Source organism: Sprattus sprattus (genome assembly GCF_963457725.1).
Source record: "Sprattus sprattus genome assembly, chromosome: 11".
Lineage (NCBI taxonomy): Eukaryota > Metazoa > Chordata > Actinopteri > Clupeiformes > Clupeidae > Sprattus > Sprattus sprattus.
Window position 1 is genome coordinate 29,467,755 of NC_137909.1, and position 15,000 is coordinate 29,482,754.

The 15,000-nt window shown below is 44.5% G+C and overlaps 2 protein-coding genes across 2 annotated transcripts in view; one reads left to right on the top strand and one right to left on the bottom strand.

Annotated features, from left to right (window-relative positions):
• The window catches only part of slc24a1 (solute carrier family 24 member 1), a gene marked incomplete at both ends in the record, with an annotated part of 22,144 nt that extends 12,564 nt beyond the window's left edge, over positions 1–9,580 (bottom strand). Inside the window, 3 exons of the mRNA XM_080847124.1 lie at positions 4,583–4,691; positions 5,282–5,344; positions 8,378–9,580. Coding sequence (XP_080703250.1) covers positions 4,583–4,691; positions 5,282–5,344; positions 8,378–9,580 — 1,375 coding nt within the window. The remainder of the gene's footprint in view (positions 1–4,582; positions 4,692–5,281; positions 5,345–8,377) is intronic.
• A 1,673-nt stretch (positions 9,581–11,253) lies between these two features.
• Positions 11,254–15,000, top strand: part of ints14 (integrator complex subunit 14) — a gene marked incomplete at its 3' end in the record, with an annotated part of 8,791 nt that continues 5,044 nt past the window's right edge. Inside the window, exons 1-4 of the mRNA XM_080847781.1 lie at positions 11,254–11,364; positions 11,851–12,133; positions 13,340–13,447; positions 14,004–14,159. Coding sequence (XP_080703907.1) covers positions 11,912–12,133; positions 13,340–13,447; positions 14,004–14,159 — 486 coding nt within the window. The 5' untranslated portion in view covers positions 11,254–11,364; positions 11,851–11,911. The remainder of the gene's footprint in view (positions 11,365–11,850; positions 12,134–13,339; positions 13,448–14,003; positions 14,160–15,000) is intronic.

Sequence of the window (15,000 nt, forward strand, 5' to 3'; positions counted from 1 at the left end):
ATGATGTGTAACTGTGATGTCATAGCCCAATATAACCTGCCCTCTACATCATCAGTGATGTGTAACTGTGATGTCATAGCCTAATACGACCTGCCCTCTACATCATCAATGATGTGTAAATCAATACCTAAATTTCCCTCAGGATTAATAAAATATTCATCCATCTATCTATCTATCAATGATGTGTAACTCTGATCTCATGGCCAAATATGATGTGTAACTCTGAAATCATGGCCCAATATGACCTGCCCTCTACATCATCAATGATGTGTAACTCTGATGGCATGGACCAATATGACCTGCCCTCTACATCATCAATGATGTGTAAATCAATACCTACATTTCCCTCGGGATTAATAAAATATTCATCCATCTATCTATCTATCAATGATGTGTAACTCTGATGTCATAGTCCAATATTACCTTCCCTCTACATCATCAATGATGTGTAACTCTGATGTCATAGTCCAATATTACCTGCCCTCTACATCATCAATGATGTGTTACTCTGATGCCATAGTCCAATATTACCTGCCCTCTACATCATCAATGATGTGTTACTCTGATGCCATAGTCCAATATTACCTGCCCTCTACATCATCAATGATGTGTAACTCTGATGTCATAGTCCAATATTACCTGCCCTCTACATCATCAATGATGTGTAACTCTGATGTCATGGACAAATATGACCTGCCCTCTACATAATCAACAAGTGTGTGAGAAAAAAACCCCAACTAAAACAGAGTATCCACAAGCACAGATAGAGACACAGACACAAGCTGTCCCACTTCAGATATGTGTCATGACTGCAGGCCCAGACCAACACTAGCAGTGTGCCACACCAACACTAGCAGTAGGCCACACCAACACTAGCAGTAGGCCACACCAACACTAGCAGTAGGCCACACCAACACTAGCAGTAGGCCAGACCAACACTAGCAGTAGACCACACCAACACTAGCAGTAGGCCAGACCAACACTAGCAGTAGGCCCAGACCAACACTAGCAGTAGGCCACACCAACAAGAGCAGTAGGCCACAGCAACACTAGCAGTACGCCACACCAACACTAGCAGTACGCCACACCAAGACTAGCAGTATGCCACACCAACAAGAGCATTGTGCCACACCAACACTAGCAGTAGGCCACACCAACACTAGCAGTAGGCCACACCAACACTAGCAGTAGGCCAGACCAACACTAGCAGTAGGCCACACCAACACTAGCAGCACCTCTAAAGGTTGGGATGCATTCTTATCAACTGTATGAAGTAACTTCTATGACATAACAGTGGTGCAATTTACACACTATAGTCCTCATCCAGTTGTTCTGTCTATCTGTTGTTGCCAATGCCGACTATTAACAATTTGATGGTGACATGACAGAGAAAACCTATATAAAAAAACGTAATACTACTATTAGTCCACACGTTGAGACTCTTACTACTACTGTTAGTCCACACGTCGAGACTCTTACTACTACTGTTAGTCCACATGTTGAGACTCTTACTACTACTGTTAGTCCACACGTTGAGGCCCTTAATACAGTCCGCACGTTGAGGCCCTATTCCTCTCTACGCTTACCACTACTGTTAGTCCACACGTTGAGGCCCTTAATACAGTCCGCACGTTGAGGCCCTATTCCTCTCTACGCTTACCACTACTGTTAGTCCGCACGTTGAGGCCCTTAATACTACTGTTAGTCTGCACGTTGAGACTCTTAATACTACTGTTAGTCCGCACGTTGAGACTCTTAATACTACTGTTAGTCCACATGTTGAGACTCTTAATACTACTGTTAGTCTACACGTTGAGGCCCTTAATACAGTCCGCACGTTGAGGCCCTATTCCTCTCTACGCTTACCACTACTGTTAGTCCACACGTTGAGGCCCTTAATACAGTCCGCACGTTGAGGCCCTATTCCTCTCTACGCTTACCACTACTGTTAGTCCGCACGTTGAGGCCCTTAATACTACTGTTAGTCCGCACGTTGAGACTCTTAATACTACTGTTAGTCCACATGTTGAGACTCTTACTACTACTGTTAGTCCACACGTTGAGGCCCTTAATACAGTCCGCACGTTGAGGCCCTATTCCTCTCTACGCTTACCACTACTGTTAGTCCACACGTTGAGGCCCTTAATACAGTCCGCACGTTGAGGCCCTATTCCTCTCTACGCTTACCACTACTGTTAGTCCGCACGTTGAGGCCCTTAATACTACTGTTAGTCCGCACGTTGAGACTCTTAATTCTACTGTTAGTCTACACGTTGAGGCCCTTAATACAGTCCGCACGTTGAGGCCCTATTCCTGGCCCTATTCCTCTTTACTCTTAATACTACTGTTAGTCCGCACGTTGAGTCCCTTAATACTACTGTTAGTCTGCACGTTGAGACTCTTACTACTACTGTTAGTCCACATGTTGAGGCCCTTAATACAGTCCGCACGTTGAGGCCCTATTCCGGTCCCTATTCCTCTCTACTCTTAATACTACTGTTAGTCCGCGCGTTGAGTCCCTGAATACTGTTAGTCCGCACGTTGAGACTCTTACTACTACTGTTAGTCTACACGTTGAGGCCCTTAATACAGTCCGCACGTTGAGGCCCTATTCCTGGCCCTATTCCTCTTTACTCTTAATACTACTGTTAGTCCGCACGTTGAGTCCCTTAATACTACTGTTAGTCTGCACGTTGAGACTCTTAATACTACTGTTAGTCCGCACGTTGAGGCCCTTAATACTACTGTTAGTCCGCACGTTGAGACTCTTAATACTACTGTTAGTCTACACGTTGAGGCCCTTAATACAGTCCGCACGTTGAGGCCCTATTCCTGTCCCTATTCCTCTTTACTCTTAATACTACTGTTAGTCCGCACGTTGAGTCCCTGAATACTACTGTTAGTCTGCACGTTGAGACTCTTAATACTACTGTTAGTCCGCACGTTGAGTCCCTGAATACTACTGTTAGTCCGCACGTTGAGACTCTTAATACTACTGTTAGTCCGCACGTTGAGGCCCTTAATACTACTGTTAGTCCGCACGTTGAGACTCTTAATACTACTGTTAGTCTACACGTTGAGGCCCTTAATACAGTCCGCACGTTGAGGCCCTATTCCGGTCCCTATTCCTCTCTACTCTTAATACTACTGTTAGTCCGCACATTGAGTCCCTGAATACTGTTAGTCCGCACGTTGAGACTCTTACTACTACTGTTAGTCCACATGTTGAGTGTCTTACTATTACTGTTAGTCGCCACGTTAAGGCCCTATTCCTCTCGACTCTTACTACTTCTGCTAGTCCATACGTTGAGGCTCCTTTAGCTGAACTGGCAGGCAGGACTCTAGGCCGAGCAACGCAATATTGTGGTCTGAAGTCCCATGGGAGGAAAGGCAAGGAGTGAAACGTGTATCTGCACTATAAAGAAAATGGCTTTGACTGAAAAAGAGCAGATAAGTTATCAGTGAGATGTGCATCATAAGTGCCTGGGCTCTCAGCAGCCAGCAGTGACTGATCTCCATCTTCAACACTAGCCATCTCACAGCAGCAGTTATGGACACGAGAACAACCTGTCTGTCCATCTTACAGCAATCATAGACACGAGACAACCTGTCTGTCCATCTCACACCAGCAGTTATGGACACGAGAACAACCTGTCTGTCCATCTCACACCAGCGATCATGGACATGAGGACAACCTGTCTGTCCATCTTACACCAGCGATCATGGACATGAGGACAACCTGTCTGTCCATCTCACACCAGCAGTCATGGACATGGGGACCACCTGTCTGTCCATCTTACAGCAATCATAGACACGAGACAACCTGTCTGTCCATCTCACACCAGCAGTCATGGACATGAGGACAACCTGTCTGTCCATCTCACACCAGCGATCATGGACATGAGGACAACCTGTCTGTCCATCTCACACCAGCGATCATGGACATGAGGACAACCTGTCTGTCCATCTCACACCAGCGATCATGGACATGAGGACAACCTGTCTGTCCATCTCACACCAGCGATCATGGACATGAGGACAACCTGTCTGTCCATCTCACACCAGCAGTCATGGACATGGGGACCACCTGTCTCCATCTTACAGCAATCATAGACACGAGACAACCTGTCTGTCCATCTCACACCAGCAGTCATGGACATGTGGACCACCTGTCTGTCCATCTTACAGCAAACATAGACACGAGACAACCTGTCTGTCCATCTCACACCAGCAGTCATGGACATGAGGCCAACCTGTCTGTCCACAGGGTCTGCAGGACACAATGGTGATGGTCTAAGAGGCCTTGGTGGTGTTTGGGAGTAAAACCTTCTATTGTGTAAAGGACCTTGGGTGTCGAGTAAAGCAAGATGTAAGAGGGGACTTTCATTCAGAGCTTCATTGATTCACCCTTCCATTCCTGGCTGACACAGTCATCTTTTACCCTCACCCAGTGATCATCATGGATGGGACACACATACACACACACACACACACACACACACACACACACACACACACACACACACACACTCTTACCCTCACCCAGTGATCACCATGGATGGGGGACACAGTCATCTCTTACCCTCACCCAGCGGATCTAGAGTGTGGATCATCAGCTGGAAGATGGTGCTCCTCATGGTGCTGTTGTGAAGGGAGGCAGAGCTTCCTCCTCGCTGGAGCGCTGGCTTCAGCTGTGGGTAGGAAACACACACACACACACACACAACCACACACAAACACACACAACCACACACAAACACACAGACAGACACACACGCATGCACACGCACACACACATACACACACACACACACACACACACACACACACACACACACACACACACACATGCACACACACACACACACACACACACACACACACACACACACACAACACACACACACACACACACACACACACATGCATGCACACACACACACAACCACACACAACCACACACAAACACACAGACAGACACACACACACACACACACACACACACACACACTCACACACACACACACACACATGCATGCACACACACACACATAGTCAGACAGGAAAAAAGGCTCGTAAGTCTCACCTATAGTCTATTAGAGTAAGCTCACACACCCATCTCAAACCTTTGCTGTTACAATGCACTGAACTGAGCAATTGAAATAAATTCAAATATAGATACACGGAAAACAACCAAATGAGACCATTAACAGCATGCAGCGTGGGTGAAAGTAAGGCAAACTAATGTCTTTATTTTGTATTCTTTGTTTCTGTTTTTTACCTTCAATCGATTCTTGTCTTCTGGATCAGGAGGTCTACTGTCTTCAGCAGCAGTTCCAGTGTCCTGTGAGCACAAATGATTTGAACAATATTGGAACATTGCCAAGATATAGTGGCCTTCGTCAAGACTGAAGTCAAGATCTAGACTTGAGTACAAAGCTCAGAGAAACTCTACAGTGGATGAATCACTTTCATGTCCGAATCGAATACTGATTGGTGACATCATCCTCTGGCATGAAGGTGATATTTTTTTGCTACATCCTGCTCAAATCTGTTCCCTTCCATGACATCACTTCCTGTTTGGGTTGAGTCCACATAAACTGAAATGGGATTATTCTCCTCAATCTCTGGAAAACCTACACAGACCAAAACAAGCTTTAATTTTCTCTTATTGGATTTAAGGATCTATCTAACCCTAGACTATCACTGTCTGGATCATCCTCAACATGCTACTACACAACATTGCCAAATGGAGTACGCTAGGCAGTGAGACACTTAAATTCAACATTTTAATTCAACACCTTATTTTTATTATAGTTATTTTTTTTATTATTATTTTATGTACATTTTCAAATTTATAAAAATATTTATTTATTTTATAAATATATTAATTTATTTTTATATTTTATTTATTTTTGCACAGTGAGGAGCATAGACCCTTTTACATTTCACTTCAATTCATTGTATAGATAGATAGATAGATAAATAGATAGATAGATGGATACTTTATTGATCCCGAGGGAAATTAAGGAATGAAGGTATGTGACAGATAAAAACACTTGAACTAGAACTTGAACTTGAGCTAGAACAACCTTACTCATTACAGAGATCTCCCACTCACATAGGGTTTACCTGGTCTTAAATCTAGGCATTTGGCTTCATATCGCTCTCAGGTAAGCCTCCTTACTTCATCCTACATAAGCTTCAATCACACTAACTGCCCTTACCTGCTATATATATATGTTGCACTGTGGGGAGGACACACACACACACACATACACACACACACACACACACACACACACACACATACACACATACACACACACACACACACACACACACACACACACACACACACACACACACACACACACACACACACACGCAGGCACGCTATATGTGTTTCACTGTTTGTCCACTGCTGTCGGCTGTAAAAAGAGTTCAGGTGGTGGTCATTGAGCAACTTTGCACCCATAACATATGGAATCCATACATACGTGTCTTACTATAGGAAGAGGGCTATATTAAGATTGATATGCACCCTGACACCTGCCAAATCGCATCTTCATTTAAGTTAAAAGCCTGAATTTTAAGCTTTTTACCTAGCATTTTTACATTGCTGAGTACTTTTACACATAATACATTCAATATACTATATAACTAAATATAATATATTAATTTCAGTGCAAAACTAAATAACACATGATAGCTTATAACAGTGCATGAATGAACACATGCAATATATTTGACCAGATATTCTGCAGCAATATCTTGACCAGATATTCTGCAGCATTTTATCCCGGGTGACTGTGCAGGTATCACTGGAACACATTTGGCCCTGACCTGGCCCTGATCTGGCCCTGATCTGGCACCGATCGGCGCTGCAGAGGCGGCTGCCTGTGGGTGTGTTAGTGGCAGATTAGGGAGGTGTTGATCTCAATTTGTGCTGAACAAGAGAGGCAGGGGATGAGCACGTACTTGCGGGCCTCCCTGGATCTCCGAGCCGTCCGAAACAAACGAACGAACGCTGTTGTTGTTGTTGTTGTTTTAAAGAATAGAGCGATTAACAAACATCTGTTCTGGTGCGTCTGCCTCAAATGTAGCAGCACCAGAAAGGATGGTCAAACATTTCTATACAACTCATCAGTGGTGGCTGGGGCCCTCACACACCAGGGTCCCCTTTCAGGCGGCCTCTTCAAAGGCTTCGGCACGTGTGTGTGTTTGTGTGTGTGTGAGTGTGTGTGTGTGTGTGTGTGTGTGTGTGTGTGTGTGTTTGTGTGTGTGTGTGACCGTGTGTGTGTGACCGTGTGTGTGTGACCGTGCGTGTGCCGCTGTCTCCATAATGAATAAACATTAGAAAATCACATTAAACGCTCGTCTGTTCCAGGAAGCGAACAATGCCAGCGAGCAGCTCACCCCATAACAGAAGATTACCCTGCTATCAAGAGTCCTTCGCTTTTGTTCAGGCCAGGCTCACCTGACAGCCTTTCATGCACGGCCTGCACATGAATGGGAAGGCTGTATAAACAGCTTTGGTGAATCTGGTGGCATTTGCAATTCTGTCCCCCATTGCTGATACTGCCATTACAACTGCAACTCTGCTAGTATCGTTTCACATACCAGGATGTCATTACTCTCTCGTTAGGGTTTTTTTTTTCTTCTTCTCAGTGAACAAGTGAATTAAAGTGAACTATGCTGCCTCATCATGTGTTCATTCTCACAGTGCATGTGTATCACCTTTCTACCTGTCAGAAGAAGTTCTTAAAGACCAGACTCTTCAGAGAGCATCTCTTTTCCTAACTTGCACTTCCTCTTCCTTCCTCTTCCTTCCTCTTCCTTCCTCTACCTCTCCTTATCCTTAGGCTATCTCTTCCATCTAGTACTTAACTCGCACTAAGTTACGGTAGTTACATTCCTGCACTTTTTATTTTATTTCTTATGTAAAGTAGTTTTTATTTATTTAGTTACACTAGGTCTCTATATCTCGTAGCTTGATTGTTCTCTCCTTTGTACGGTGGCCTTGGATTAAAGCATCTGCTAAATGACTAAATGTATGTACATGCAACAGTAGCCATGAGTGAGACACACACACACACACACACACACACACACACACACACACACACACACACACACACACACACACACACACACACACACACACACACACACACACAAACACACACACACACACACACACACACACACACAAACACACACACACACACACACACACACACACACTCACACACACACACACACACACACACACACACACACACACACACACACACACACACACACACACACACACACACACACACAACACACACACACACACACACTCACACACACACACACACACACACCGCACCTTCTCGGGCTCCTCCACAGCGATGACGATGTTCTTGTGCCTCATGAGCTGGCCCTTGACGGCCGACTCGATCTGCACGTTGAACTTCATGAACACCACGTAGGAGGTGTAGCCCCCGATCAGCATGCAGCTCTCCCACGGCATGATGGTGTTGTCCAGGAAGAAGACGATGAGCATGATCAGGTCCAGGATGTAGAAGGACACGTCCCGGAAGAGGGGCCACCAGGTGAGGTGGAGCATCTCCCTGGAGAAGACGGCGCACATCCCGATGACGAAGAGGATGTTGAACACGGCCGAGCCCACGATGGTGCCGATGCCCACGTTGCTGTGGGAGATGAAGACGCCGATCAGGGAGGTGAAGAGCTCCGGGGCGGAACCGCCGGCGGCCATGAAGGTCGCCCCGGCGACGTCGTCGGAGATCTGCAACCTGTCCGTGATCACGCCCAGAGTGGGGACGAAGAACTCGTCGCACACGATGGCCAGGGCCACGAACATGTAGACCATCCCGAAGATGTGGAGGGTCACCCAGCCATTGCGTCGGTCCTGCACGGTGAAGATGTCATGGGGGTACTCCGCCTTGGCATGGGGGACCTCTTCACCAGCTGCCGGGGTGGTGAGGGTGGTGTCGGGCACCGGGGTCACGGGGGTCACGGCAGGGGTCGGAGCAGGGCTGGGCTGGGACGGGTTTGGATCCACGAAAATGCAGTGCACAACCGTCCTGTTTGTGGTGGTTGTTGGGGGCAGTTCGGCCGAAGATGTAGTTGTCTTTATTGTTGCGTTTGTTGTTTGTGTTGTTGTGGTTGTTGTTGTTGTGGTTGCTGTTGTTGCTGTCATTGTTGTTGCTGAGTTTGTTGTGGTCAGCGAATCTGCTGTAGTCATCGGGGTTGTGGTTGATGCTGCAGTCGGTGGAGATGCAACAGATGTTCCCACAGGATGCTCCACCACGGTTGGTTTGTTTATGTCCACCGGCGGGGTACCGGTGCTAAGAGCATCTTCTCCAGCGGCAGTCTCTTCTGGCGTTTGGACCACAGCCTCCACCGCCTCCTCTGGCCCATCCATGGGATCATCCCCGATCTGAGCCTCCAGCCAAGGCTCCGGTAGCCTGGCGCGGACGGTCAGCGAGTATATGCAGCACAGCAAGATTCCAGAGACAAAAAATAATATCCTGCTCAGGTGAAGTCTCTTCCTTCGAGTCAGATACATGTTTTCCCTGGGTGGAGGGTCCAAACAGGTGGTCAAGTGTCTATTTTGCTATTGATAAAGAAATTGCATATGGGAATTATATCAGCCAGACACCCCGAAGACTCCCCGCACTAAAGGCTGGGGGTGGAAGGTATCCTGACACGGACTGGTTCATCTCATCCTCTGTGTGTCCTTCCTTCAGCCTGCAGTGGATACAGAGAGGGAACAGAGGGTTGAAATGATCACCTCAAGGATTAAGCAACAGGTGACACAGTCCAGCGTTGCCCCCCCCTTCCGCATGACCGTATTGATTTAACGTTACTTATGGAACACAGGTGGCTGTTTTTTTAAGGCACACAGTGAGGGTACGCAGTGGTGTGTTGCTATGGATACATAAGTGCCACATCTCCGTTTGTCACACATCTGCAAAAAAAAATGTAGCGCCACACACGCGCCACACACGCAGCTATACAGTAAGGTACGCTTGAAAAAAAATCACAGTCTAGACATGTAGTCTACGTGCGGTGACTTTTAAAGAGAGCCTACATCTACTTCTATTATTACTTGAGAGGGAATTAACGACATCCTATGATAAGAACAAGCCGGCAAGGTTATCCAAGGTAGACATAGGTCGTTTGTTTCAGCCCAGTTTTTAATAGTGACACTCCGACGACACAAATACATTACTAAGCCTACAAGTTATTGATAACTTAACTTAAACATATCACTTCTGGGACAGACACGTCACATTGAGAATCGAAGCTGTTGATATCTTACCGGGGATGACACGTCGTCTGTGGACAACCTGCGACGTTGTGGATGGAGAGTGCTACCCCCACAGCTGGCTGTGAGAGACCATCGGCGAAGCGGCTCTGCAGGCTATGTGCGCAGAAGCCCGGTTTAGGTCAATCAGGACGCACCGCAGGGCAGCTCTTCACAATGGATCAGCATTATACCTAATACCTGAAGTCTTATAAGAGGATTATGTGTACCTTCTCCACTACACTCTCATTAGACGTTGCACCATTTTCTGCCTAATTATTTCGACTATGCAAACTGTTCGACGATTGGATTTCAAGTTGGAGATGTTATGCAGGTTAAAGGACAGGCTACAGATTTGACATAAAAGTGAACAGATTTGACATACATTTTATTTCAGGTATTATTGGCCACAGCGGTAATCTGCCAACCTCTTAAACAAAATGGGCTACATGAGAATGCAAAATTAGTAATTTTAGATTATTTTGCATAGCCTACCTTGTTTTGCATTATCTTTGCATCCCCTATCTCTTGTTGTGAAAGAGATATAATCACTAATAGGCTACTATAATGTATATATTTGTACCAGAGTGTTAAACAACCCCAGCAGGCTAGCTACAGAATGTAACTGTTAAGCCACTGTGAATCAATAGCTGTTGTCTGTGCATGGCCTAATGATATTTTTTTGGTTGTGTAATTTGGTGATTTTTGGTGCATATAGAGTACCTAAAAAAAATGTCATTATGCAGTCTATTCTTTTATATAAGGTATAAAGCAAAGCAAATACTTTATAATATTATATAATATTTGTAGGATACCCGAATGGTTAAGTGGTGTTTAAAGCTGTGAAGTATGAGTTCAGTTGTACCTCACCATTCTCATCTGAGGGTAGGAACGAAGGTTCCGTAGTTCAATGTTTCTTCCGTCTGCGTGTCCTAGTGCACACGCGATTGCAAGCAAACACATCGATTGAATTCATTGATATAAGATTTCCTAATTTAATATCAAGAACACTGTGATCTCCCGTTAATTTCCGATTGCTCAAGGTACTCTTCCACTGGACTGTTTCCCCGTTATTTAGAAACTATGTATAATTTAACGTGTATAGTTACCCAACTAGCTAACGTTAGCTAGCTGGTTAGCTCGAGTGGCTCTTGGTTGGTACCTGTGGTTCCATTACGATTAAAACTAGCTGAGTTCTTAAACCCTATTTAGGACTAAAAGGAAATAAAAATGATGTGTTTGCGATGACTTCATCGAAATTGGATTTGCATCTACCACCGATTACTTAAGATTTTTGAACCATGCCCAAAGGCTTTCCTGTAAAGTTAATTTAGCACAGATGCTACCTGGAGTAATCAATTGTTTATTTCAATATGAATGCACATACAAAGTCACATTTCGTTTGCTGCACTTATACCGTTGTCATATGCATATAGTATTCCTAAATAAACTTGCATTTTTTTTGCTTATGATACTTTTAATATCTGGTACAAATCGCTGGCATTAACCGTTTTTTTTTCGTTTTCCAGACTTCGCAAGGTCTGAAAGCCTTGTTAAAGTTTGCAAGAGGGCGAGGGTGAGTGGGAAACCATGCCAACGGTGGTCCTGATGGACGCCTCGCTCTCCATGACACGCCCAGTGTCACTGGAGGGCAGCGAGGACTTCCAGAGGAAGAACCTAGCGGTCCACGGACTCACCATGTTGTTCGAACACATGGCCACTAACTACAAACTGGAGTTCACAGCATTGGTGGCCTTCTCTTCTCTGTGGGAGCTGATGGTGCCTTTCACCAGAGACTACAACACTCTGCAGGTATAAAGGAGCACATCTAATGCAGTTAACGATTGTATAATATCACAGAGTATACTTGCAACATGCAAACCAAAATGATTACAAGAATGTCATTCTACATAGTTGTAAGCTATTTCAGGCGTTTTTCTTTGCATCACTCTTTCCCTGCAGTGCTCTTTAGAATAGTTCAGTGACCAAATCCAATGGACGAGGGACTAAGAGAGTAAAGAATGACATACACTGAAATAGAGCCTAAGAGATTAAAGAATGACATAAACTATAGCCGAGGAGAGTAAAGAATGACATAAACTATAGCCGAGGAGAGTAAAGAATGACATAAACTATAGCCGAGGAGAGTAAAGAATGACATAAACTATAGCCGAGGAGAGTAAAGAATGACATAAACTATAGCCGAGGAGAGTAAAGAATGACATAAACTATAGCCGAGGAGAGTAAAGAATGACATAAACTATAGCCGAGGAGAGTAAAGAATGACATAAACTATAGCCGAGGAGAGTAAAGAATGACATAAACTATAGCCGAGGAGAGTAAAGAATGACATAAACTATAGCCGAGGAGAGTAAAGAATGACATAAACTATAGCCGAGGAGAGTAAAGAATGACATAAACTATAGCCGAGGAGAGTAAAGAATGACATAAACTATAGCCGAGGAGAGTAAAGAATGACATAAACTATAGCCGAGGAGAGTAAAGAATGACATTAACTGAAATAGAGCCTTAAAGAGTAAAGAATGGCATAAACTGAAATAGAGCCTTAAAGAGTAAAGAATGACATAAACTGAAATAGAGCCTAAGAGAGTAAAGAATGGCATAAACTGAAATAGAGCCTTAAAGAGTAAAGAATGACATAAACTGAAATAGAGCCTAAGAGAGTAAAGAATGACATAAACTGAAATAGAGCCTTAAAGAGTAAAGAATGACATAAACTGAAATAGAGCCTTAAAGAGTAAAGAATGACATAAACTGAAATAGAGCCTAAGAGAGTAAAGAATGACATAAACTGAAATAGAGCCTAAGAGAGTAAAGAATGACATAAACTGAAATAGAGCCTAAGAGAGTAAAGAATGACATAAACTGAAATAGAGCCGAGGAGAGTAAAGAATGACATTAACTGAAATTGAGACTAAGAGAGTAAAGAATGGCATAAACTGTAACAGGTGCACTCCCTCTTTCTCCCCCTCCTAACCTATATTGTTGTGTGTGCAGGAGACCCTGAATAACCTGGAGGACTATGATAAAACCTGCCTGGAGGCCGCCCTGCAAGGGGTCAGCAACGTGGTGCAACAGGAGTGGGGAAGTGGCTGTCCTTGCCAGGTACTGTGCATTATGTTATTATTATTAATAATAATAATAATAATAATAATATTCCAAATATTCCATGAGTTCACGCCTCTAAATCAAAAGAAAAGTGGCATCCTCAGTTTAAATGCAGTCAGTGATGAGATTCTTTTCCCAGCCGGTAAAGCGCTGTGTAAAGGACGCTGTCATGTTGCGTAACCCTTCACGCTCGTGCTGCTCCATGCCTTCTGTAATATAAACAGTGAAGTCACTCGAGTGTAAAATTGAAGGTAGAGTTTACGATTTTAATCCAATACACTTTCTGTTAATCTCAGGCAATTGCTCCTCACGGCCCTCTATCTGTCCGTTCTGTGTGCGCTCAAAAAAGAGCCGGCATACGTACACGGTCCGGGCTCTGTGATTGAGAAACAAAATGGCTCAAAACAAGCCATACATTGTTCCGTCCAATCAACAGGTTGCTTCTGAAGTGAGGAATATAATGTGATAGACTGTTGAGCTCAAATGTCAACAACCCTTTGCCAGAAAAAAGAAGAAACTTTAGAAACAGTGTTGTTCTCTTCCTGGCCTGTAGGTGGTGCTGGTAACAGACGGATCGCTGGGAATCGGCAGGGGTTCTCTGCGTCAGTCCCTGCAGACACTGAAGCAGCGCGCGGACGACAAGAAGTTCCCCCTGCCTTTCCCCTTCCCCGCCAAGCTCTTCGTCATGTGCATTGCTAATGCAGAGGAGGTATGATGTCACTCCATTCTATTCAATTCAATTCAATTGTATTTACAGTGGTACAGGAGGTAGAGAAGTCGTTTAGTAACCAGAAGGTTGCTAGTTCAATTCCTCACTGTCGAAGCGTCCTTGAGCAAGACACTGAACCCCTAATTGCTCCTGATGTGCCATCAGTGTAGATGTAAATTGAATATACATCCTTGTAAGTCGCTTTGGATAAAAGTGTCTGCTAAATGACTAAATGTAAATGTAAATATAGTGCCACAACAATACAGTTGTCTCAAGGCTCTTTACTCAGATATGACTGCAGGCCACATTCACACATTCACACACACTCTCCGCTAAAACAAGTTGGGACTCACACGTAACTCACACACATCCATAAATAAGGCAAATCACCCAGTAATGTTGTTTTTTTCTCTTAACTCTGCGCGGCCATCACAGACTCCATTTATAGCGAGAGACAATCATTGGAGCCCTTACATTTCCAACTTCAAGTGTACATCACAGCCCAATCCATAGTAACCAAACCTGTCCCAAGTACAGCATGCTGTTGTCTACTAGCACATCTGATCAGAATAGTAATGCCTTTTAAATCGTGATTTGATGTTGCTTAATAATCTGTGTGACGACAGCACCTCCATCAACACGCAAAGCCTAGTTTGTGAATCACAGGGTTGGATGTAACATGAGGCTCAGGGTAGACCAGACCAGACTAGTGCTGAATCGAGTTTAAAAACGATAATGATGATGTTACTACATCAGTTTTGTGCATTGTTCGCCCAACGTTCAGCTACAGTATAGCGAGTTTTCACAACATGCAAGTTGGTGGCCTAGATGGCTGACCTGT